Raw genomic sequence first — 24,825 nt, 5'->3', positions numbered from 1 at the left:
AGAATGGAACCTAAGAGAGCCACACAGATATGCCCAACTGATTTTTTTCTAAAGGTTCAAAAGCAATTCAAAAAGGAAAGGTTGCCTTTCCAACAAATGGTACTGGAGCAGTTATTTATTCATAGCAGAAAAGAGAGAGAGAGCTCAGAGTCCATACTTGTGCAAAAGTCAAAATGTATCTATCACAGACTTAAATGTTGAATGTAAACTTAAAAATCTTGTAGAAAAAAAAATAGGAGAAAATCTTCAGGATTTAGGGCTAAGAGTTCTTAGACCTGACACCAAAAAATGGAAAAACTGGTAAGTTTTGTCAAAATTTAAATTTGTCAAAATTTAAAACTTTTGCTCATATAAAAGGACAAGTACAGACCAGAATAAAGTATTTCCAAACCACATAACTAATAAAAGATGCACACCTACAGTATATAAGGACACTTAAGACAGTAAAAAACCAAACAATCCAATTAGAAACTGAGTAAGAGGGGTGCCTGGGTGGCTCAGTGGGTTAAGCCTCTGTCTTCGGCTCAGGTCATGATCTCAGGGTCCTGGGATCGAGCCCCGCATTGGGCTCTCTGCTCGGCGGGAAGCCTGCTTCTCCCTCTCCCTCTGCCTGCCTCTTTGCCTACTTGTGATCTCTCTCTCTGTCAAATAAATAAATAATCTTTAGGAACTGAGTAAGAGTTGAAGCGACATTTCAGTGAAGACACAGAGATGGCAAATACGTGCGGGAAAGGGTGTTCATTAGCCACTAGAGTAATACGAATTAAAAACCGAACAACTTGTCACTACATAACTATCAGAATGGCTTAAAAAAAAACCCTAAAACTAGTGACAATAATAAATGCTGGAAAGAATGTAGAGAAACTGGATCATTTCTGCATTACCGATGGAAATGTAAAATGTTACAGCCACAGAGGAAAAGGATTTGGCATCTTCTTTTTTTAAAATTAATTAATTAATTAATTTGACACAGAGAGAGAGAGAGAGAGAGATCACAAGTAGGCAGAGAGGCAGGCAGAGAGAGAGGAGGAAGCAGGCTCCCCGCCGAGCAGAGAGCCCGATGCAGGGCTCCATCCCAGGACCCTGAGATCATGACCTGAGCCAAAGGCAGTGGCTTAACCCACTGAGCCACCCAGGCGCCCCCAATTTGGCGTTTTCTTAAAAAACAAAACGTGCAGCTACCGTGGGACCAACAGCCTCACTCCCGGACATTCATCTCAGAGGGATGAAAACACGGTCACACAAAAACATGTACACAAGTATTTATAGCAGCTTTATTCAGAATAGCTCCAAACTGGGAACAACCAGGGTGTCCTTCAATAGGCAAAAAGTTAAGCTAATTGGTATCACGTGGCCATACCAATTAATACTATTCAGCAATAAAGAGAGCAACAGATGAATCTCAAGGGAGTTTTTGAAAAAAGAACAGCAAAAAGCCAATCCCAAAAGGTGACATGCTGTATGGTTCCTGTATATAGCATTCCCGAAATGAGACAGTTACAGAAATGGAGAACAAAGTAGTGCTCGTCCGCAGTGAAGGAGGAGGTCAGTTAACTCCTAGAGAGAGCAGACAGGCTGCCTGTGAGCACATGTTTATACACAAACCAACCAGTCCTGAGTCTGTATCCATCCCCGTCTACCTCCTTTTATCAGGCTCCTTCCACGGTCCCCCCCCCCCCCACATCCTACAGTCCCCAAGGGCCAGGTTGTCGGACTAGAAACGATCCCTGACAGCCCAGCCCCTGCTGGATTTATTCCAACTAGACTGTCCTAGGTCTGCTGACCTGATCTGCCTGGTCTCTCCCACAGAAACCACAAGAAAGTCTCCAGCTCATGCTTCCCCTTATTCCCTCTGTGTCGTGCCCAGTGCTGGTGTCTCCCCATCTCCCTGTATGGTGTGGCAGTGTGTCCCCTCCTCCTGGAGCTGGGAGTAAAAAACTCCCTTTTCGATGGCACTTGTCTCCTTATCTGCAGGTCTCAACAGACCTTAATAAAAATAAAATCCCAGGTATGTTTTAAAAGCAAAATGTTCTGTATCTTGACTATATCAGTGTCAATATCCTGATTGTTGACGTTTTCCTAGAATTTGCAAGATGTTACTATCGGGAGAACATGAATACACGTGAGATCTTTCCATATTACTTCTTACAACTGCATGTGCATCTACAGTCATCTCCAAATAAAAAGTTGAACTGAAAAAAAGAAAAGAAAAATTACAGCAGTCCCTCCCTCATCTTTTCCACTAACCCAGCTCACTGAGGCTTGTCAGAAGCCTTTCAAAGCGGTGAAGAGGAAGTCTGGCAAACAGGAGGAAGCTCTAGAACATTGCACTGTTTCTCAAATCCTCCCCACCTTCAAGACGAACCAACTAGCGAGCAAGTCATTACTGAGAAGGAAGTCTTTGGGTCAGAACCAAAGGGCAGAGTTGGGGAGACCGAAGCCTGGAAGGAGCGATGGAGGCCGTTCTCCCTGAGAGATGTACCCTAACAGCAGGCCAGGCCTGCCTCTCACACACCCCTTGGGGCAGAGGCTGGGGCTCTGCGGGGCACAGGCAAACGTGCAGGGACAGGCCAGCGTGACCCCAAGTCTGCTAATCCAGGCCACAGGAAACAACGGCCCAAAAGCTGGTCACAAGACCGCTGTCTGTGTTTTCAGTAATTCACAGTTTAATGTATTTTCTAACAAAACAAAAGGGAGGAACACCTGGTGCTTTTTCTCAAAACAAGCTCTGGTTCTGAAAATAAACCAGCATGGGGTGGGTCTCTGACTGTGGTGGTTTCCGCTCCGGACAGTGGAGCGGCGAGGCGGGGACCGGAGGCAGCCGGGGGACGCCACTGCCCCTTGCTTCTGCTTTTGCTCCATGGAGCCAGAGCTCCGGGAGGCCATGGGCTCTGGCTGTCCTCTGGCCACGAGGACCCTAGAGCTGTCCGGGTGGCCACGTGACAGCTGGGACCAGACTGGACATATGATTCCGTCCCACGTTTGCCACTTGAGGCCTGCCATATGTTTTTAATAAGATACTTTTACCATCTTCATGGGCTTTGCGTTTGACTTTTCAAGAATTTCTTGAGCGCTATACAGAAACATCGGCTTGCTGGAAGCTGTTTCAGCATTTAGCAGATTACTGTTTTCTTTCACCAGTTTGCTAAGGAGGGCCTCATTTGCAGGCTTAGGACTTTAAACTCACCCCTCTGTGGGCCCCGTGGACACAGCCCACTGGCCCGGAGGGGAGCTAGTTTCCCCGAGTTCCCCCAGTGTCCCTCATGTTTGACAGTTTAAGCATCTGAAACTTCTAATTATTTAGAAAATCCCGAATACATTTAGGGCATATATAGAGTTTTTAAGAAAGGTTTTGTTGTCTAATTAGTCTCAGAGAAAAGCAGCAGAGTCGAGAGAAAGGGGACAAGGAAGTGTAGACTTGAAGGCATGACTGGCCAGTGTCTACCATGAGGCCTGCTCGCTGGTCACAGCCCGTGACCAAGGCCGGCTCCCCTGCGCCAGCAGCGAGCAGAAACCACGCAAGCCTCACTTCCTGGCTCTTCTCTGGGAGGATCTAGATGCCAAGTCCTCGGCCCTTCATGGGCCTGCCTTCCCCGCATAGCCCTCCGTCACTCTGGAGCAGCTACGCGTGCTCCACACTCTCCTGTCTTTACACAGAGGAAGAAAGACTTCTGACCCCACGTCACCCTCCAGCTGCCGCCTCCTTCTCCCTCCCTTCCTTTGAGCATCTCTCCCGCTTCAGGTGGGCTCTCCTGGCCCACTCCTGTCTTGCTTCTGAGGCCACTGCCGAGTCTGTAACCACCTCCTTGGTATTAACTCAACAGAAACCTTTCTGCTTCATTTTACTTAACCTTTAAGCAACTGTGAACGTTAACAACCACCCTTTCTCCTAGAAAGACTCATTTTCCTTCTGTTTCTTACTAATTTTCACCTACTTCTCTGGACAGTCAGCCCCGGTCCCCTCTTTAGGGCTCCCTTCACACCCAGTACTCAGTGACACTCCAGGGACCACCTCCCAGGAACACCTCAGTTACACTGTGGTCTCTCCCTACCTTCAGCCCTGGGGGCCCTCAGCATCGCCGCCTGGACATCACACAAACACCTCAGTGTGCCTCAAACTGAGCCAATTGCCCTTCTCTACCCACAACCCACCTGGCTGTCCATGCTCCCCTTTCAGCTAAAGGGCATCAGCGCCCACTGGCTGCCCAGGAAGATGCTCCGTATCATCAGGGCTCTTCCTTTCCCCACCTCTGCGCCCACCTCCCAACACTCAATCCGTCTCTTCCTGTGAAAGAGTATGTATTTGGATGCCCATGTCCTTCAGATCCACGTACGTCCTGTCTCCGTGGTGACTGGTCAGGCCACTACTCTCACACACGGTGCTAGCATGGAGCCTCCAAATCCAGGTCTCACCACACACCCCCCACCCCAGTACCCATATCTTCCAATTATTCCCCTCATTGCACATACCAAGTGAACTTCTGGAAACACACATCTAAGAATCTCTTCTTCTTGAAGTCGTCTGACCACCCCCATCGCCCTCAGAATAACAGGCAATACCTTTGTGCTGGGATCTGGCCTCATCCGCCCTCCCAGCCTCACCTCTGACCTCGCCTCCGACCTTCCACCTGGTGGAACCCAACCTCCCCAGACCTCCGATTCCCAGGGCCTCACACAATAGCAGCTGCTTGACTAATATTCGTGAAACCAATGCATGAATAAAGACATGAATGAGTGATGTCAGGACCAATTTCACTAAGGAGCTACCCAAATGGGGTTTGGAAGGAGAGTTGAAATTTTACTCCAAAAGTGGGGAGGGAGGTCCAGGAATTCTGGAATTCTGGAAAAAGTAGACTCAGAGGCACAACGGTACAAAGTTTCTGCTTATTCTGAACATGAGAAAGTGAGAAGTTCAGTGAGGCCAGAGAAGCTAGTAGAAGGAAGTGAGACAGGAAGATAGACGGAAACCATGTGTACCAAATGAAGGAGTCTGGATATTTGTCCTACACGGTCTCTGCTTCTCAGGGATGACAGACCTTTTGTTGGCCAGCACCACAACAAGTGTGCATGCTATCATTGGGCCCTCCCTCCCGGAAGTGTCCCTTACTGGGAGAAGTCCCAGGATGACAGGAAGTTGGGCACAAAGCCTGGGGGAGGGGGAGACTCTTGTCAATTCATCTGCTGCTCCCCACCCCATTCCTTTCACTCACTTTCACTTTAGTGATAATAGAAACTGACAGAATGTCACCTTTCTTGAAGGTAATCAGTAATGTTTATCAAATTAAAATGTAAATACCCTGACCCAGTAATTCCAACCTATAGAATTATTCTTTGGACCTAGTAGGACATGCCAGGATACATGTGCAAGGACCTTGTTTATCGTATTAAAAACAAAAACTGGAAACAAACTAAGTGTCCTTCAAGTGGGACTATTAGCCAAATTTTGGCACAGCCAGATAATACAATATTTGTTATTAAAAGGATGAGATAGATCTGTATGGATTAATATAGAGTTCCCTATGCTCACAATATATTTTAAAAGCTAGGAGAGTATGAATAGTACCATTCCATTTATATTTATATATATATAATTTTTTTTTTTAAGCCCATAGACATACACACACATCCCCAGAGACTTCTGGAAATTTAAATCAGGGGAGGCCGAAAACAACAGAAAAAGCTAGCACAGCCCTCCCTGAGGTAGACCTAGAGATTATTTAAGAATGACTTGATTTAGACCAGTGGTTCTCAAAGTGTAGCCCCTGGACCAGCAGCACCAACACCACCTGGGAACTGCTTAGAACGAAATTCTCAGGTCCCACCCCAGACCAACTGCAGCAGGAATTCAGCATCTGGGGTCCTCCAGCAGACTGAGACGCACAAAAGCTTGAGAATACCCCCACTTGGACATCTGAAAGTAGTCACTGAGCTAATGGATCATTTGTCACTTTGGGGTGACTGTGCCATAAAGACTCCAGTGTCTAGGGTAAGGTTTCTCTGGAAGAGAATGGAGGAAGTCTGAGATTGGAGAGAGGAAAAAGGAAATATCTCCGAGACTGGGATTCAACTCTAGACATCTTTCTGGAGTAGGTAGAATGAAGGCACAGTCTGGGTAAGTAGGGGGGTCAAAAGACAATGGGCCTCAGTAGCACATTCTCATAGTTGCTGAGTTTTACTTTCTCATTCCCCTCATCCTCAGAGCTCCAGAAAAGTCTCCTGGAAAGTGACTCTGTGGGATACCATGGCAGGTCCCAGAAGAAGGGAGTAGAAGGGAAAGCAGTATCCATCCCCACTCAGGCCAGAAAGGTGGGAGCAGCCACTGCAGGGTTAGCAGGGAGCTGTACTCAGAGCCAAGGAGAGCCTCACAGATGTCACCAAAGAAATGGCACAGTGAGGTGGCCAGGGAGAGAGCCAGAGTCGAAGAACCCTGAACACGCTTAAGCCGGTGCCCTGGGAGAGGCTCAGAAAATGCTGGAGGACAGACACTTGGCAGGTGCAGGGAAGAAAGGGAGGGAATTCTAGAACTAAGTAGGAGCGAGTCTATGTTGTCGTAACCTGGAATTTAGCAAGAAAGGTGGACAGGTCTGGAAAGCGGGATCTGACAGAAACAATGTCTGTTAGGACTTCCCTTCCAAGCACGTACCACAATTTTATTTTACATTTATTTGTGTGATCATTTAATTCTCTTCCTTTCCCTCTGAACTGTAAGCCTCATGAGGCTGGACACTGGATGTTTTCACTCACCACTATGTCCCCAGTTCCTGGCTGGCACATAGTATTTACTCACAAAACAGGTTGGATAAATAAACAATTTAAGTTAAAATGCTCTAAAACATTCGATTATTCTTTGTGTTGTTGACTTTTTGTTTTGTTAGTTTTTGCCCAAACAGCATATTGTCATATGAAAGTATATGACCAAAAAGCATATTATCAAAGGAGGCTATTTCTGTTACAGAGAGAGTTGCGTCAAGAATACGGTGTGGAGGCTTTAGTCTCTGAGTTGTAAGCACTTGTTTAGAAAGCAAAAGGCTATAAAAGTTAGGATGTGTTAAGATGTATTTCACCAAAAATACATAAAAATACACCCACACTGGCCGTCAGTAATGGCCGGCCTGATGAAATCAAAGATTAATTCTGCCCCAAAGAGTTCTAGCATGAAGTGCTTCCAGGGCCTTATGATTCGCTGAAAACTGACCGTCCGCATATGACAAAGCAGCAGGTACTACCTTTGGCAACTGCCAGGCGCCCACAATGCAGAGTCAGCGCGCAGGTGCGGTGATGTCACAAGGACACACGTGACCCACCTGCCTTCTGATGACAAGAAGGATCATCACCAGTCACTCGAGATCTGAGAGTGTGACAGTGGAACAGAAAGGGCAGGCTATTTCACAGAGGACTGCAGAAATACGGACAATAGATTGAGAAGTTTAGCAAATAATGCCCAGCCCCTTACCCTACGAAGCTTCCCCTGACCTGGAGAGAAAAGTTACAAAATTAAATTTTTATAAACACACACGTGGCATCTTTGGCTTCAAAGAAGCCACAAAGCATGAGGCCGTGCCACCCAGGGTCAGCAGTCCATCTGTGCCAAGCTCTCGGGGCTGCGTGGTCACAGTACGGACCACACTCTGAGCACAGGAGGGATTAATCCTGCCGCAGATGTGACAGGCGGAGGGGGGTCTCACCACAATCCCGGGCAGGCTCCCTCGGGCCCTGCAGTCGGGTCTAAGCGTCTCGGAAGCCTGCCACCATAAAATGCCTTACGTTTCGGTTTGGAGGTTGACATTCTACGAAACTCTCGATAAAAGGAATAGGAAGTGACTCTCTTCCCCCCGCCCCCTGCCCATTCCCCTTGAACTCAGGGTCAGACCTCTAGGGAACCAGATCCTACCTAAGAACAACCCAGCGGTCAGTATGAAGAGACGTCTCCCACCCCTCTCCCTGAAAGGGCTTTCAGAGCGAGCTCGGACACTCTCCATCTCTGCGTGAGGGGGCTGGGTAATTGCCGGGCTGACCCTCGGGAGCCTCTTGCCCTGTCACCTTTCACTATAATGCGTGGTACAGCATAATCATGAAATGTGCTTATTAATTTTACTCATTTGACACTGCGCTCTTCTGCCCTGAGCTAGATGTTAGGAGAAAATGATAGGGATAGATTCTGCTCCTGTCAGACTTACCAAGACTTTCAGAAAACCAGACTATCAAAGGCCATCTGCCACCCACTAGCCAAGCTTTCAGGACGACCTCAAAGGTACAAGCAGGATGTTAAAGACATGGATCAACAAAGGAGAACAGCAAGACGTGGAGACCCGTGCCCTGGGCGTGAGCCCCCCGCACGAACCCTCCCTGGAGAGCAACCCCTAAACCAGTCCTCCCGGAGATCGCGGACGCTGGGCCCCTGCCCTGATTCATGACTGGCTGCTTCATATCTAATTCATCAAAAGACACTTTGGCTTCTCAAATCAGGAACATTTTTATTAGCTTCCCCAAGAGTTTTATGGCACAAAGCCATATCTAATGATTCTATTTTATGGCAAGTTATACATTCAAACGGTGCTTTGAAGTCAGACAGCAGGTAAGACTCAAATCTTTGTCAAAAAAGATTCCCTTGTCCTTTCACTTTTAAAATGTTTATAAGCTTTCAAACAGTTGGGAAAGTGATGTGGAGCATTTTAACAGGCTTCTCCTTCCCTGCACAGGACCCGGCGCAGGCTGAGCCAATGGGTACCAAAGAGTTCTCAATGGGGCTTGCTTTTGCCCCTCTGTCCCCTCCGCCTTGGGACATCTGGCAACGTCTGCCCACATTTTGGGTTGTCACGGTTGGGGGAGGGGAAGTTAATGCTGCTAGGGTCTAGTAGGTAGAGGCCAGGGATGCTGCCAAGCGTTCTACGTGTGTGGCACAGGACAGCCCCCAACACAGGATTATCTGATTATCTGGCCCAAAATGTCACGAGTGTCAACGTTGAGGAACCAGGCCTTAGGGCTTCTTCGGGACCAGGCGCTGGATCCCTCCCACCCCTGGGACATCAGATGCTAATCTAGTCATGGTGGCAGGTTTTCAGTGCTAGCTAATGAGCCTCGTATTCTTTTAATTCTTACACATTCTTGATGCACATTTTCAACAAACAAGAATAAAACGCTGTCTCAAACAAAATGAGGACAGTGAAAATAAGACCAGCTTAGAATCTCAGGACATGGGACCACAGTCACTGCTAACACAACCCTCCTAATGTTACGCTGCACCTTTGACCCAAATCCCAATTTATCTATTGAAACAACAAAATAACAATTCCAGCCATCAGTGCTACGGAACAGGACCACAGACGTCTGCTGGAGAGCAAAGCCAGTGCTCTGCTAACCTGTGCAGGTGTGATCAGTCAGAGTGGCGGACCTAGAAGGGGGCCGGTCCTGATTCACCACTCCCAAGGAATGGGCCTCCGTCACTCCGCCTATCAGAACTTGGATTCTCTTAATCAGTAAAGTGGAGATAAAGCTACTTGTCCTCCTACCCTTCCAGGGAACCGTGAGAGCCAAATGAGTTCACAGGTAGGAAACTGCTCTGCAAACTGTAAAGAGCTACAGAAATGTATGGCGACACACCACTTACACACGCAGGAAAACCTTTGCCAAGGATCTTTCAGACTTTTGGATCCTGTTCATGAAATCTCACAACTAGAAGTGATTTTAGAAATCAACAGAGCCGTTTAGATTTACAGAAGGTGAAAACGGCCATCACAGAGGTCAAGGCCAAGTAATAGCCCAGGTGGACCCGGTCCTCTGACTCCCAACCCAGGACACTCCCCACACCTTCCCACTGGTGAGGCTTTCCCTCCCTGTTCAAGTTCCCAGAGGGAAGGAGCACATTTACACACAAGGCTTGGGGGGGTTCCTGAGCACAGGGGATAAACATTGGTTGAATCAGTGGATCTGGACTTACTACATCATAGCCTGTTGGGGCTCGGTTCCGAGAAGCCACCACCCCCACTCCTGTGATGGGATCCATCGACGTCTCTGGCAAAGCTTCTGAAAGGTCTTTGACTTCAGGCATGGTGGATTGGTCCTGGTTCCGAAAAGAAGAAAGACAGCACAAAATTCAAACTGACCATTCAAAGTGAACGATACAAAGTCTCAAACACATAGAACCACAATCTTGGGGCAAATATCCTGAGCTTAGGTCCATGTACCTGAACTGGCTAAAGGAGCCCTGAGCTTTCCTGACCCTTTCCTCAGATCAAGAGCTCAAGTCGTCTCTGACCCCTGCTCTGTCATGTTGGCTCTGAACACTGGGCTAACGTAGTTAATGGGGGCCTGTCCCTGCTCAGAGAGGTAACTTGGACTCAAACCCCAAAGCAAACCATTCTTAACTCTCTCAGCAAGCTGCCTGACTTATGAATAGATACCCGTAGCTTCTGGGGAGAAAGCAGACACAGCTGAACTAACACAACTGTCCATTTCTCTCCCTTACAATATCTCGTGTGGAGGTGCAGACTTCCAAATCCATACCCTCTTGCACAACCAAGCATGGACTGTTCAGTAGGCAGAGCTTTGCAAACACGTGGAAGAAAGTGTTCTGGGAATGGAGGCAAAGGAATGGCATTCAAGTCCAGGCTCCATGGCTTACTGGCTGGTGACTTTGAGCAAGCAAGAGGTCATGATACTGACAGTCACAGAGCTGCCGTGAGATCTAAGGGAGTCACATAAACGAAGGGCCTGGAGGAGTCCCTGGACAGAGTAGGCACTCAACAAAAAGCAGATGAGACTGGCAGGTTTGGGGCACACAGGTTCAGCGCAAGTGGCCAGAAATGTGGTAGATGCCATTTCTGGGAGGACTGGCAGTTGCCTTTGTTGCGTTTAATCCCACAGGTCATGTGGGTACTTACTCAAAGCTAAACACTAACAATGACCATAATTCTTGCTGGGCACTTTGGGAGAAAGGGAGGGGAAATGGAATTATTATTCTGCTGCTGACTGCCTCTTGATGTGACCAGAGGAGACAAGGAGAATATAGACAACACTGGGTCTGGGCAGCTGGAGTGGCAGTGCACCAGAAAGCAAATAAAAGAGGTAACACCTTATGTAAATGACTTTTAGTACTTTTAAAAGGACAAGCAGCGAAAAAGAGCAAGTTAAATTCCACCTCCTTCTGCAGCAATTAAATTCCACCGGCTGTAGTTTCTACCAGATCTCTCGAAGCTGGTTACTGCTTCTAAAACAAACCAAACACCCTGCCTAACTAGGCAGGGAGAAGAAATGTTCTTAGTTCTCAGCCTAGAATCAGAAAAGGCAGAGGCTCTTAAAAATGACTGCAGCCTTCTAAATGGGAACAATCAGAATGCTATATGCAAGTCACCCTTGTAATCAGTGTCCCCTGAAGCCCACAAAAGACTCCGGAAACAGACTCGTCAATGAAATTGAGCCAAGTTTCCAATCAAGCCCAGGAAGCCCCTGGCAGCAGCCACACTCTCAACTTCTGTTCATGACAAAAGCCAAACTAAGTTATGGTTTACTTAATCCTACTGAAAATGAGCTTCTGGAAGCCCAGGGCAGGGGGTGGGATACCATGCCACACCATGGCATCATTTTGTTTTTTCAAATTTCATTTACCAGGCAGGTTTATATAAAGCACCAGGATTGGTGATTCCTGCACAAAGTAGGCAGGAAGTAAGTATTTATTCAATGAATAGGCATGCATGCCCCCCAATAAAGAAGGTTTAGCATTAAATATCTCCATCGGCCCAGTCCAAAGCAAACACTAATCAAAAAGTATCGTCACTTGGAAAATCCCATAGTATTGGTAGCATGAAAATAAGACTGCTGCGATTTGAAAAATGGGTACCTGCTGCTATTGGTTACCAAAACGCTTTGCAATTAACAACTCATTAACAGAATGTACAAATTCTGCCAGTGCTAAAATATCATGCTGTGACTTTAACAAAGAACATCCGAGGGTTTTTTTTATTATTTTTTAAAATTTTTTAATTTTTTTATTAACATATAACATATTATTAGCCCCAGGGGTACAGGTCTGTGAATCGCCAGGTTTACACACTTCACAGCACTCACCATAGCACATACCCTCCCCAATGTCCATAACCCCACCACCCTATTATTATTATTATTATTATTATTATTAAGATAGTACCGCCTCTACTATGTGAGAGAAAGAGAGAGAAGGCAAGCATGGAAATAAATAAGAACGATTTTATTTGCTGACAGATTCCAGTCCCCAGACCACGACGTCCTCGTGAGGCGTGGGTGACAGCGGCTCTCCCCTCCCGAAGCCGCTGGTCAAGGGCAGTGGAGGCCCTCGCTCCCAGGAATCCCGCCGCCCCCACAATGCACCGGGGAGGCAGCCCAGCCGCAGGTTCCAAGATGGCTGCGGGCTGCCTCCAGCTGAGGCAGACAAAGGAGCCGGCGGCCTGTGCCGATTCGTGCACGGTCCAGCCCAGCCTGCAGTCGGGAGGATGCGACAGCGGAGCATGAGCACAGAGCATCTCGGATGCACGCCTCCTTCTTCCCTTTCCCCCCAGCTGCTGTACCCTGGGGATCAAGGCAGCCTTTGTGAAATACAGACAAATGACTCCTCGCGGCGCGGGGCCGGGGCCGGCTCGGCGGTGGAGGAAGCCCCACCACCAGCAAAGGAAGCTTTTAATGAGAAACGCCCAAGATATCCATGGCAGAGGCAATCACTCAAAGCAGCTTGCCCTGAATTACATATTTTCTGACTGCAAATTACTTTTAACAGCGTCTCTACCGTCACTTCAATTGACCTTCCTAACAAAAGGCCATTTATTAACTAGCACTCCACGTTTCCCGGGCTGCGTGGAGCCTCGAGCCAGAAGGGATGGCACCGCCGAGTACTCAGCCGCCCAGGGTCACAGGCCAGGCCTCTGAGAGGGGAGAAGAGGCCATTAATGCAAGCCTGCAGAGCAGATCTGCTGGGGAGGGGGGCTGGGGGAGCGGGCTGTTTAAGACCAACATTAACCTGTCTGGCAAGAGGCAATGCTGGTCTAAAACATAAAACACCAAGGCCTACTTGCAGCAAGCCCTGGCTGCATCCTTAGCAGCTCCGAGGCAGAGAGAGGGAGAGACCCACCTCTATCTCAAAATCCTAACTGCACATAGACACACTAACACACCTGGGCTGCGTTTGCACAGTGCTTTGCAATTCTCAAAAAGTTTTCTCAGTCACCCTTCTTGACTGATGATCACACCAAACCTGGAAGGTAGCTGGGTCTTATTACCCCGATTTTGGAGGGGAAAAAAACTGAGGCCCAGAGTTGTCAGCTGCGGCGCAACTGGCCACCGGACCTTTAGTCCTCCTTCCCAGGTCTGATCTGCTTTCCATGACTCTGTGCCTAGAGACCAACATCCCATCTGATACCCAACTGAGAAAGCAGTTTCAACACTAATTATATTTAAAAATGCCAGAGCTCTTCTTTCTCTAGCTATAGCCCAATCAGTGAAGCAAGGGGGAGAAAAGTACAGAAAGATAAAAGTAACATGGGATTAATTTTCCTCACACCTCAGTTTCAAGATTCAACATTTCCCTCATAAATAATTTACAACAATAAAAATGAGCTAAGGCCATGTTTGTGTAGGACGGAGGTAAATTTAGGCCTAATGAGGGAGATCCGAGCGCCGCACAGGAGGGAATAGGTTGATGTATAGCACTGTATACGCACAATCGACAGCACACAGGGGCTCCATTACCAACTGGAAGTCGCGAGGCCCGCCAGGAGAAGGGGGGGCCAATTTAAGGAAACTTCTACCATCCCAGCTGTGGCTGCAAGGGAGTCTGCAAGAGTCTCCACAGGAAGAGCCAAAAGCCAGGATTTTAGATGACAAGACAATGGGGACTGAGATTTCTCAGAACTATAAAATTGAACCATCCTGAAATTAAGTCAGTTCTCAGGAAATGCCAGGTGAGGAATCAAGGTGGTGATGGCACCTGGGAGGCACGTCTGCTCGTGGGCACAGGGAGAGTGTGGTGGTAACAACGATCTTGAGCTGGTCCTCCTCATTTAACCTTGTAGGTTATCTGGCCCCAGTTGCCATCCCAATATCTACCCTGGGTGCATGGCCAGGCTCCACTATATCATTTCCGAGGCTGGGGGTTGCTATTCCTATGTCTGCCCCAAGAGGATTTCTCCACCAGGCAGGAAAGTATGTATGAATGTGCTGTGGGGTGTGTGTGTGTGTTGCATGTACATACTGGGGCAACAAAGATTCAGTTAGGGTGAGGTATGTTTCCAGGCCAGGAGGATTTTTTCCATGTCATGCTCGATGAGTACTACGCAACAAGGCCGGGGAGGAGAAAAACGGCCTCCTGCTTCTGCCTGCAATGCTGTAAACAGGGCCTGGGGAAGGCCCCAGCGCCCAGCCCTGCAGCACCTTGGCAATGCTGTCATCCCAGGTTCACAGAGAAATGAACTTTAACTATAAAGCCTCTCATACAGACAGCACACTGCTCCCTTGTAGCTGATCAAAGAATTACTACAACAGTGTGCTTAATCCCTAAAAGTCAGCAGTGCTGGGCTTAACTGATGCTGAATATTGTTTCAGAATCAAAGGCGTGCCTCCTGGCCCCAGTCTGGGAGAAAACTAAGCTACTGTATCACAGTTGAAAACTCAGGGGAACTTTGATATCATCTCTGTTTAATTTCCCCGGCCCTGTGAGCCTGGGGTTTATCTCGTTTTATCAACTCCTGTACTGAAATCAAAACCCAACTAACAGAGCTCAGACCTCTCTCCACCGAGGCCCTTCCAGCAGCAGGGTGGATCGGGGGGCAACAACTGCAGGGGGGCAGGGGGCGTGCCATCAAAGGAGGCGCAGCAGGAACCGGACTCGGCCTCCCCACTGTGGTGAGGAAGGCTGGCTCAGAAGCAGCGCCAGGGCTGCCCACCAAGGGCTGAAGTCGTGACTCGCACACAACTTTTGAGAAGAGTAATTTCAAAGTATGGGGAGGGGTAGGTTAAATTGGGCTACTGTAATTGAAATGACAAAACCAGTGGATTAATTAAGTCCCTACAGAAGGATGAACTTGCAATCAGTTTGTTTGAAATCCAAAGTCAAGGGCACAAAAGGCATAAACTGTCTGCCCACATCCACCAACTTGTGGGGCTGGGGGAAAAGCAGTGGATAAATATTTCACTTGCCGTGGAAACCTGACCAATAGCAGGGGGTGGAGACTGAGAACGGGCTGTCCCCGCCATGAGAGCGGCTGCTGTGCCCATCGTGGGGCAGCTCTTTGCCTGTCTTCCAGGGGCAGTGGTGGTCTGCAAGAACCCATGCCCCCTTTGGCCCCATGATTACTGTCACCTTTTTGCCTACAAATCTTTAGCAGGTATGGAAGGACACGGCCCCGTTCCCACTGGAGGGAGGCCATGGCCAGGCTTCACCAACACGCACCACCACACCCACACACAGACCGGGCTGCCTGTGTGCAGGTAAGGTGCAGAGACCTACCTCCTCGGGAGATGGCAGGCTGTGGCCTGAGTCCATGTAGCACCCGAGTGAGTGGCCAGCCGGCTCCTGGAGCTACTCACGGAGGACAGTGCCCAGGCGGAGAGGCGTCCGCTGTGGAACCTCAGAACGGCATCCTGGGGCCTCCTGCACTTGGTCTGGACCACTCTCCCAGTCAGAAGCCAAATGACTCTGACAAACACTGTTGAGTATGATCAGGTGGCCACAGACCAGAGGCTGCTGGGAAGGCTGCTGAGATATTAGGAAACTGAAGCAAATATTTTTCTAAGCTCTCCTAGATCACAAAGAATTTTCCAGCTAGGGAACTAACAATGGCGAGCACTTCCTTTTCTCCAGTAAAGGCCTGTTACTTCTAATAAAAGAATCTGGTGTATAAACGCACCCATTCTATCTGACCGATGGAGAGATTTCTATTAACCATTTGTAGACCAAGCAGATTTTCCACAAATCATGTGATACAGGCCTAGAGTTCATGTTGCAGCCGCTCATATGGTACAAGGCTAGATCCCAGAGTTCATTCTCCAAAAATAAATCCAGGATCAAGTTTTATGGCCCTGCGGTAGCCAAAGTCCTGCCCCTTATAGGCCAGACTCTCCACAGCCAGGGAACCTAGTGCTGGGGACTGGGGTGGGGGCGGGGGGGGGGGGCGATCTCCAGAACACTGTGCTCCCCACCCCTGCCTACCCCCAAACACTGCCAAAGAGGGTCAGCCCTGCCCCTTCCCATCAAGTCTCGGTGCCATACTGTCCCTGGGAGAGAAGGAAGGAGAACCCCACAGAAGGCAGGTGCTCTACAGATGGACCCCAAAGGACCCAGGAGACATGCTCGCTTGATGTTCAGTGACATAAGGTAAGTCACACCCTTACCTTGGTTTACAGAGTAAAAATGCCAATATGGTGCCTCAACACCACGCAAATGGGCTGTTGGGTGGGAAATCATCAGAACACCCGGCTCAGGTCAGCCAGGCGTCTCATCACCACCACCCTCCTCTCCAACTTTCATAGGGGTCTTGAGGGTTTCTTTTCATATATTTTTGGAATCTAATTTTCCTACCTGTATGCCGATGGCTTCCAAAACCCCTCGACTGCCCTGACTTTTCTCCTGAGACTCAGAGGTGTGCATCTAGTGTCCTGCTGGCTACTGCCAGCCTGTGTCCTGGCTGAACGTGTCCTCCTCCCCCTGAAGCATCTCCCACATTTCCAGTTCCTTGCAGGACCTGGCACACAGCAACAAACCCACAAACATTTACAGGGAGCCTTTGTGGAAGCAGCGAGGGAGACTTTGCGACGTCGATGGACAATGCAACATCGGGGAGCAGGGACTCAAACACGAGCAAGTGTGAGGCACCTACAGAGTGTGTTAAAAGAGACTCTTGAACCCACTCCCAGAGACACTGATTCAGTAAGTGTAGGATGGGGCCCGAGAAGCTGCATTTCTAACAAGTTCCCGGTGACGGCCAAACAGCTGGTCCACAGTCTGAACTCGGAGTATAAGACAGCAGGTGCTCGTTAGACGTTTGATGAATGAATGAACAGAAACAAAAACCTGAGTGTAATTATCCATGGGGACTAGCCTCCGAATGAATCCTTTAGTCTCTCCCTCCCCAAACAGGTCAGCCCAGAGCACCCAGTTCCTCCCCTAAGACACCCACCCCACCATTCAAAATCCAGGTCACATTCTCCCCAAACCTTCCCCGACTGCCTAGCCACACAGCTGCTGTCGCGGAGAAGCCCTGCGTGTCACCAAGGATGTGGTCTTAGCACACGTATGTGCATACACGTGTGTATACACACACAGAAACACACAGCCTTGCCTCTCAGAGGGTTAAAGCGCCCTTGCCCCAGGAGAACAGTGGTTGTTCAAAGGTGTTATGTCCATCCAGTGCCTGGCCCACAGTGGGCGCTCAATAAATGGATTATGGCAGGGGGGGGTAGATGGAAGGAAGGAAGGAGCAAGTTCCCATCATCCTTTCAAAACTGCCCCTCTTTCACTGGATTAGGAAGGGCACACAAAGTATCAAAGGCAACAGCAAGAACAGCCCTGTGGAACCCTTACAATGACAGCACCAGGCTGGGCATCCATGAGCCCAGCGCAAACACCACAATTCTAGGGACAGGCAGGCTGCAGAGGAGGAGAGGTAGGACCGCAGCACTCCAGCAGCTCCAGAAGTGATTATGACTTAGTCCAAGACAGCCTGGCAGAGGCCAGGGGGTCTCCAAGCTAGCTGCACAGAAGACTCCCCTAAGGAGTTGGTAAAAACCACCGCTGCCCATTCCAACCCCCCAGGTTGTGATTTAACTGGTCTGGGCCTGGGCTGAGACCAGATAATGCAGGCCTAGGCCAAGTGCTACTGTGAGACAATGAAAAAGACATGGGCACCCCCTATGGTGCTCCTAGGCTGGGAAACATCCCAAAGAAAGGGGCTGCCCATGAGGGGACACTTCCTTCTGCCTGGTGAGTCAGGGAGATGGGAGGGAAGAGCAGGCGGTCAGGCTGGCCTCCTGGAAAGACAGAGGGTGCTGAGTAGGGAAGGTACTGTAGGCAGGAGAGGCCAGATCAGCAGCGGTGTGAATGAATGCAGACCACTGTGGGAACTGTGGCAAGCAGATGGGCTCTGAAACGAGCTTATGAAATGCTTAAACAAACAAACAAAGAAAACAGTTAAAAATCTGTCTGCATTTCTCTGCTATTTCTAAGGTCTAAGCAACGACACAGAGCTTCAGGAAGGAAGGAAGATTCGCAAGTCTTTCGTTCGTATTTCCTCTCCTGTAACTGAATGCTTCTCGAACCCATGCCACTTCCTGCAGAAAGCTATGGGCCTTGGCATTAGCTCGGTGGGGGACTGGGAAGTGAAGCAGAGGAGCGGACAGGGCGAGGTTCTGGAGTCAGACGGACCAGAGCCCGAATCCCAGCTCTTGCACTGTGTACAGCGGTATGACTGGGTTCAAGTTTTCATCCCCCTAAAACTGGAATAATAATAATCTTTCCTCTACAGGGTGATATGGTGTAAAGAACTTGTAGAACTTGTATCAAAAGAAACAACTGACAGAGCAAAATGGACCTCCTATGAAATAGAAGAAAATACTTCCAAATCACATATCCGCTCAGGGGTTAAAATCCAAATCTATGAAGAACTCCTACAACTTAACAACAATAACAAAAAACAAACACTTGATTTAAAAACAAATGGGCAAAGGACTTGAGTAGACACTTCTCCAAAGATGATATACAAGTGGCCAATAAGCATATGAAAAGATGTGCGGTCACTAGGGAAATGCAAACCAAAATCACAATGAGCTGTCATCTCGTACCCGTTGGGATGGCCACTATCAAAAGTCAAAAAATTAGTGTTGGTGAGGATTGGAAAACTGGAACTCTGGTGCACTGTTTTTGGAAATGGAAAAGCAGCCACTGTGGAAAACAGTATAGGGATTTCTCAAAATATTAAAAATAGAATTACTATAGGGTCTGGCAATTCCACTTCTGGGTATGTACCCAAAAGAGTTGAAAATGGGGTCTTGAAAAGATATTTGTACCTCCGTGTTCACAATGGCATTATTTACAAGAGCCAAAAGGTGGAAGTAACCCAACTGTCCAGAGATACAGGTAAGCAAAATGGGTATATACATGCAGTGAATATTATTTGGCTTAAAAAGGAAATTCTGGCACATACTATAATGTGAGTGAACCCTGAAGACATTACGTGGAGTGAAATAAGCCAGTCATAGAAAGACAGATACTATATAATTCCACATATGTGATGCCCCTAGATCAGTCAAATTCATAGAAACAGAAAGTAGCATGGTAGCTGCCAGAGCCTGGGGGAGGGGAAATGGAAGCTGTTTAATAAGTATAGTGTTTTGCAAGATGGGAAAGTTCCAGAGATTAGCTGCATGACAATGTGAATGTCCTTAATGCCACTGATTTGTACACTTGAAAATGATTAGGGTGGTACATTTTATGTGCTGTACGTTTTGCAATTTAAAAACGGCATCTACAAGTGTGGTTTTCGAGTTTCAGTCAGTAGAAGTACAATCCAAGATCCTTATTAAACACAGAGACTCCGGGGCCCCTTCCCCCAGATATTCTGATTGAAGGTCTGGGTGGGAGGTCCTGGAATCTGCATTTTCATAAATATCTCAGGGCTATTTAGCACACTAAGAATTCATGTATTTTGCTCTGGTTCTAAAGGGTCAAGGAATATTCTTCTGAATATTTTGCTTTGCTGATCAGTATCTGTTTAAAACATACACACACCCTATGGCTCTGTGTGTGTGTGTGTGTGTGTGTGTGTCTAGAAAGATCTGTTGATTCTAGCCACAGCCCAGCAAGATGGTCCTCTGATTCTCAGGGAAGTAGCAGCTACAAAGCTTGAGTATGTGACCCCACAGCTCCAGGCCCATGGGCCTCTCACATTTCAGCCTGCACAAGCTCCACATCTCACCAGAAGTGTGTCAGGTAAACCAAACACGCGCCCACAGGATGTCCCCAACAAGGGAGGTAATGTCAAGTACAGCCTGCAGGGGCCCTGCCTCCCACAGAGCAGAGCGGAGGATCGCTAACCCAGGCGACCCCACCACAAACAGTGCGGACGACGCAGGGAAACCACAATTCTCAAGGGCAGCGGCAAGCAGAAGGCCAAGGAGAGCCAGTGGGGCCAGTAAAACGCTGGCCAGGAAGGGGCTCAGAGAGAGCAACAACAGCTTGACAGAGACAGCCCATTCAAGGACCCCAGGCCTCCCCTCCCACAACCCAACCAGCAAAGGAAACTCTGCTCATTCAACCGCAACCAACTAAATACAGTGTTCTCGGCCCACCACACCAGCCATGTAGTCATTTGTTATCTTCATCATCATAATAGCACCTTTGACATTTCCCATGCTTGGCTCCAACTCCATCATGACTTTCCTGTGTGGCAAAGGACGTCGCTCTTTGAGTGTGAAGCAGGGAGCACTTCTGACCTGCTAAGGCAGAGGAGCCCATGACTTTTGGATTCAGACTCCCCCAGAAGCAGATGTGCCATGAAACTAATAGCATGGAACCTTTGGTCACTCTCCACCCCTCACCCCTTCCAAGGTCCCGAGAGGGAGGACCCAGCAATGTGTTCACAGGGTTGAGTGGTTTTGTAAAGTGTACAAAAGCAAGACATTCTTGTTTTCTTTTTCTTCTAACCCCTCCCCACTCCAAACTGTCTAACCCAGATAACCAAGGTCTGCCTCTGGCTTCCACCTAAATTTGGTACGGACTCTCCCACACCCTCTGCGGAGCCACATGCACTCACATACAACTCATGCAGCCTTATGGTCTAGGTTTTATTCTTAAGCCACTTTTACATAGAAGGAAGTCGGGATGCAGAAAGGTTCCCCAAGGGGCGCCTGGGTGGCTCAGATGGGTAAGCATCTGCCTTCGGCTCAGATCATGATCTCCAGGTCCTGGGATCGAGCCCTGTTTCGGGCTCCCAGCTCAGTGGGGAGTCTGCTTCTCCCTCTGCCTCTCCCCCTGCTTGTGTTCTCTCTCTCTCTCAAATGAATAAATAAAATATTTTTTAAAAAAGAAAGAAAGGAAGAAAGAAAGTTTCCGTGAGGTTCCATGACCTGCCTGGGGTCACTGGGATTGCAGGAAGTAGAATGAGATTCAAATCCAAACCCCTAGATCCGAGCCTTATGTTCTTCTTACTGTATCATCCCCTCCTGGTTATCCTCAGGAGAGCTAAATAATAACCCAAGACAGAAACACACTCTAAAAGAAAAAGTAAAAACGAAGCTACTCTTCTGATTAATGTTAACAAACACTTAATGATAAGCACTAACTTCTACTGACCACTTGCCCTATGGCAGATGCAGAGCTAAATGCTTCTCTTGCAATATTTCATTCACTGCTCACCATAATCCTATAAGATAGCTATTAGCCTCACTTTACCAATGAGGAAACTGAGGCTCAAAAAATTTCAATTCATTTACACAAGAACACACAGCATAAGTAGGAAAGCCAAAGATTCAGCTGAGGTCTAATTCTAAAGTCCTTGCTTTTAACCATGGTGCACTGTTTTTGGAAGTCGGAAAGCCCGCCAGTGGGATGGAGGCAGGCAGGGAAATGTCTTCAGCATAAATCAGGAGTGTGGCCTAAAAGCTAGGAGGAAGGAACGAAAAATGTTGATCAGAAAAGACGATTCTGGGCTCAGATGAACCAATCAACTGCTTCACATGGGTCTTGATGCCCAGATCCCAGCAGAGGTCCCATCCCTTGAAGGCCCCATTTAAATATTCTCTGCACAGTCCAATATCTCAAAGTGCCACAACAATTTCCAGTGAGCAAGAAAGGTGTCCCCTGTGTCCTGTAACTAAACTTGAGTACCCTGAGCTTCTTGGTTTGTCTGCATTTCTGCAGAGCTTACCCCCTAACTTTTCTAAGGCTTCTCTGGTACAGCTGGTAAGACTTTTTGCATGCCCCCCCCCCATTGAAATGAGATGGGATCCAGCCAGCTGTCGAGAATGGTACAATGAGATTACACTGAGAAGGAACCACCAGAGACAAAAGCCCTTAGAGAGTCACTGGCCTGTTGTGGCTTTTGTGGCAGAAATCTGAGTGGGCGCTGGTTCTTGGGTGGGGGCAGGGACAGAGAAGGGGCAACAGACATTTGCCTTTTGCCTTCCTGGGGCCTTCCTCTGTTCCCTGCTGAAGAGGCTGCTGGGAGGGGACAGAAGAGTCACATCTTTAGTAGTGAGAAAGGCTGATAATTTTGGAAGAGTTGTCTGTTGGTAACAAAGAGGACAAAGATGCTCTCGGGTCTGCTCTCTTCACCTGGGCCTGTCGCTGGGGATCTGCTGTCCCCTGGTGCTCAGCCACAGCTCTTATCCCAGCCCCTGCCCCTGGGCCTCACTTAGGCTGCAATCCTTATGGGGTGCTCACCAACACACCCACCACACCACAGGATGGGTGCTCTGGGTCTTGAGTGTCCACGCCCGGCACCTCACCTTTAGACAGGTGCCCTGGCATTTGGGTGTCCTCTCTACTGAGCCCAGGTCACAGATGAGGCCGCACCTCAGATGATGCTCAAGGCTCAGGTGCAAGCTGGTCTGCACCCACGTGATCACAGAGAGCTGGACCCCAGGCTGGGCCAGTGAAACGACTTTCCCCAGTCTGGCAGGTGGCCGCAGCGGCCTGGGCACAGGTGGGCCGCCCCACCGCCTACCTGGGAGGGGGTGGCTCTCGGGGACCCTCACCTCTCCGGCCAGGGGTGGGATGGGGGGGTGCACTGCTGGCGTTCGGGGCCCTGAGCTCCCACCCGCCTGCCCACCGCAAGGCCAAGCCGGTGTTGGAGAAGCCGCGGCGCACGCGGGCTCTGGTAGAGGCCGCCGGGCCTGTCCCCGCGGCGGGCCGGGCACGGAGCCCGCAGGCCTCGGCGCGGCCCGGCTCCGCCCGCCCGCCCGCCCCTCGGCCCGGGGCCCGCGCCCGCCCGCCCGCCCGCGCCGCGGCAGCAGGGCCGGCTCAACGGAGCCTCCGCGGCGCCCGGCCCGCCCGGCCTCACTTAACTGTTCCCCGCTGGGGCGGCGGCGGCTGCGGCGGCGGCGGGTCCCGGCTCCGTCTCACGCAGAAGCAGCTTCTCATCGCCCGGGCGGCGCGGGAGGGGCCGGGCCCGGGGCCCAGGCGGCGGGGCCGGCGCCGCAGCTCGAGCGCGAGCCTCACCGGGGAGCGGCGGCGGCGGCGGCGGCGGCGGCAGGGGCGGGGCGCGGCCTGGCGGCGGCGGCGGCAGCAACAACGACGGCGGCGGTTCCCTCCGCGGGCCGCGCTCCGGGCCTCCCGGCTCTGGCGCTGGCTCCGGGGGAGGCGCCGGGCGCCCGAGGCTGGCTCCGGCGGGAGGAGGGAGCGGGAGCCCTCGCGTCCGGAGCCCGCGCCGCCGCCCCGGCCGGCACCCCGCCTCCCCTCCGCGGCCTCCCTCAAGGCTCAGCCCGCTAGCCCCCCGGCCCGGCCTCCCCGAGCCCGCGGGCGGCCCCCAGCCCGGCCTCCGAGCCCCGGGAACTGCCGGCCTCTGAGAGTCTGGGCACTAGTTATGCCCCTTCGCCAAGTTGGTCTCTTGCAGGGCCCCGCAGCCCACTCGGCTCTCTTAGGCCGCACTGAATCAGCCCTTCTGCACAGCCTAAGAACCCTGGACGCCCCCGGCCTCAACACACACACACACACACACACACACACACACACACACACACACACGTTGGCCTCTTGCAGGGACACCTGACCCTCCCTAGTCTTGAGGGAACATCAGGCCATTCCCTCAACTCAGCTCACTCCAGTTCGGGAGGCCCCACTGACCCAAGGGACCCAACACAAGCTTAGCCAGGTCCCAGTCCCCACTAATAATAACAGACCCCTCAAAGTGATCCCAATCTCCCAGCAATTCTCTGCCTCTGCTTTACGCGGGGCAAATGATCTACCCACCGAGGCCCAGAACCAGAGTTATGGGACTGCCCTGGAGGGAAGCATCCAGACTGACCAGGGGTTTACAGAAGTGGTGCCCTACAGTACTTGGGAAAAGGTACGGGCCAGAGGATAAGATGAAGCTGGATGAGGGCTGGGGTCCAGAGCTTGACTCTCAGCTAGAATGGCTGGTACCAAAGACAGGAGCAGCCTGTCTCTTCACCTTTAACCAAAAAAATGTCCTACACAGCCCCAGCAAGGCATTCCCAGAGAGGGGGCTGGTCTGCTATTTGAAAGAATTGTGGTCAGAGGCTGGCGCCCTTCGAGCTGAGGACCATGCAAGAGTGATTGGCATCCATTTGCTAATACATCAAGTCTAATTGTCACACATTCTAGGCTTTTCTAAGCAGAACTGGCTGTTGGGGAAAATGTCCTGTGGGGAAGCCAGGCAACTGTGTGCATTCCAAGTGTCTGTCTTGCTCCAAAATGCCAGTTTCAGATGGTTTTGCAGGCAAGTTTTTTCAAACCATTAGGGGACAGACAATCCCTCTGTTATTTAAACTGTTACACAGTTTCTGTTACACAGAAAAAAAAAGAGAAAGAAAGAAAGAAAGAAAGAAAGACGTTCCGTTTCGCTTTCCAAATTTAGCATAACTCTAATGCCAAAATCTGACAGAGATTACACCAAAAAGGAGAATTGCAGGTCAGTATAGAACACTGGTGCCCAGATAATTTAAAATGAGTTATTTGAAAAAGAGGGTCTATAGTCAAACAACTTGAGAAAGTACTGCCATGTATAGTCTACCTTTTGGAGAATCACAATAACTATTTATATATTAAAGTCTCTGTGAAGTCCAGGGGCAAAGAAACTGTATAACCTGGCATTTCTCAAACTCATCTGAGCCAGAAGAATCTTTTAAAAG

The 24,825-nt window shown here is 49.7% G+C and overlaps 1 protein-coding gene across 3 annotated transcripts in view; it reads right to left on the bottom strand.

The window, feature by feature from the left end:
• The window catches only part of MVB12B (multivesicular body subunit 12B), a 183,384-nt gene extending 160,219 nt beyond the window's left edge, over window positions 1–23,165 (bottom strand). The window contains exons 1-2 of one of the 3 annotated variants that reach the window (XM_032865875.1): window positions 23,021–23,165; window positions 9,938–10,060 (exon numbers count right to left, since the gene is read on the bottom strand). In XM_032865875.1, the coding sequence (XP_032721766.1) occupies window positions 9,938–10,060; window positions 23,021–23,095 (198 nt within the window). In that variant the 5' untranslated portion in view covers window positions 23,096–23,165. Of the gene's footprint in view, window positions 1–9,937; window positions 10,061–15,469; window positions 15,666–20,351; window positions 20,376–23,020 lie in introns of those variants that run through there. The other 2 variants (XM_032865877.1, XM_032865876.1) reach the window with 2 other exon arrangements.
• Between the last annotated feature and the right edge of the window lie 1,660 nt (window positions 23,166–24,825).

Source organism: Lontra canadensis, unplaced genomic scaffold (assembly GCF_010015895.1).
Source record: "Lontra canadensis isolate GAN:19392208 unplaced genomic scaffold, GSC_riverotter_1.0 scaffold30, whole genome shotgun sequence".
Classification (NCBI taxonomy): domain Eukaryota; kingdom Metazoa; phylum Chordata; class Mammalia; order Carnivora; family Mustelidae; genus Lontra; species Lontra canadensis.
This window is presented reverse-complemented; position numbering and strand designations above follow the sequence as displayed.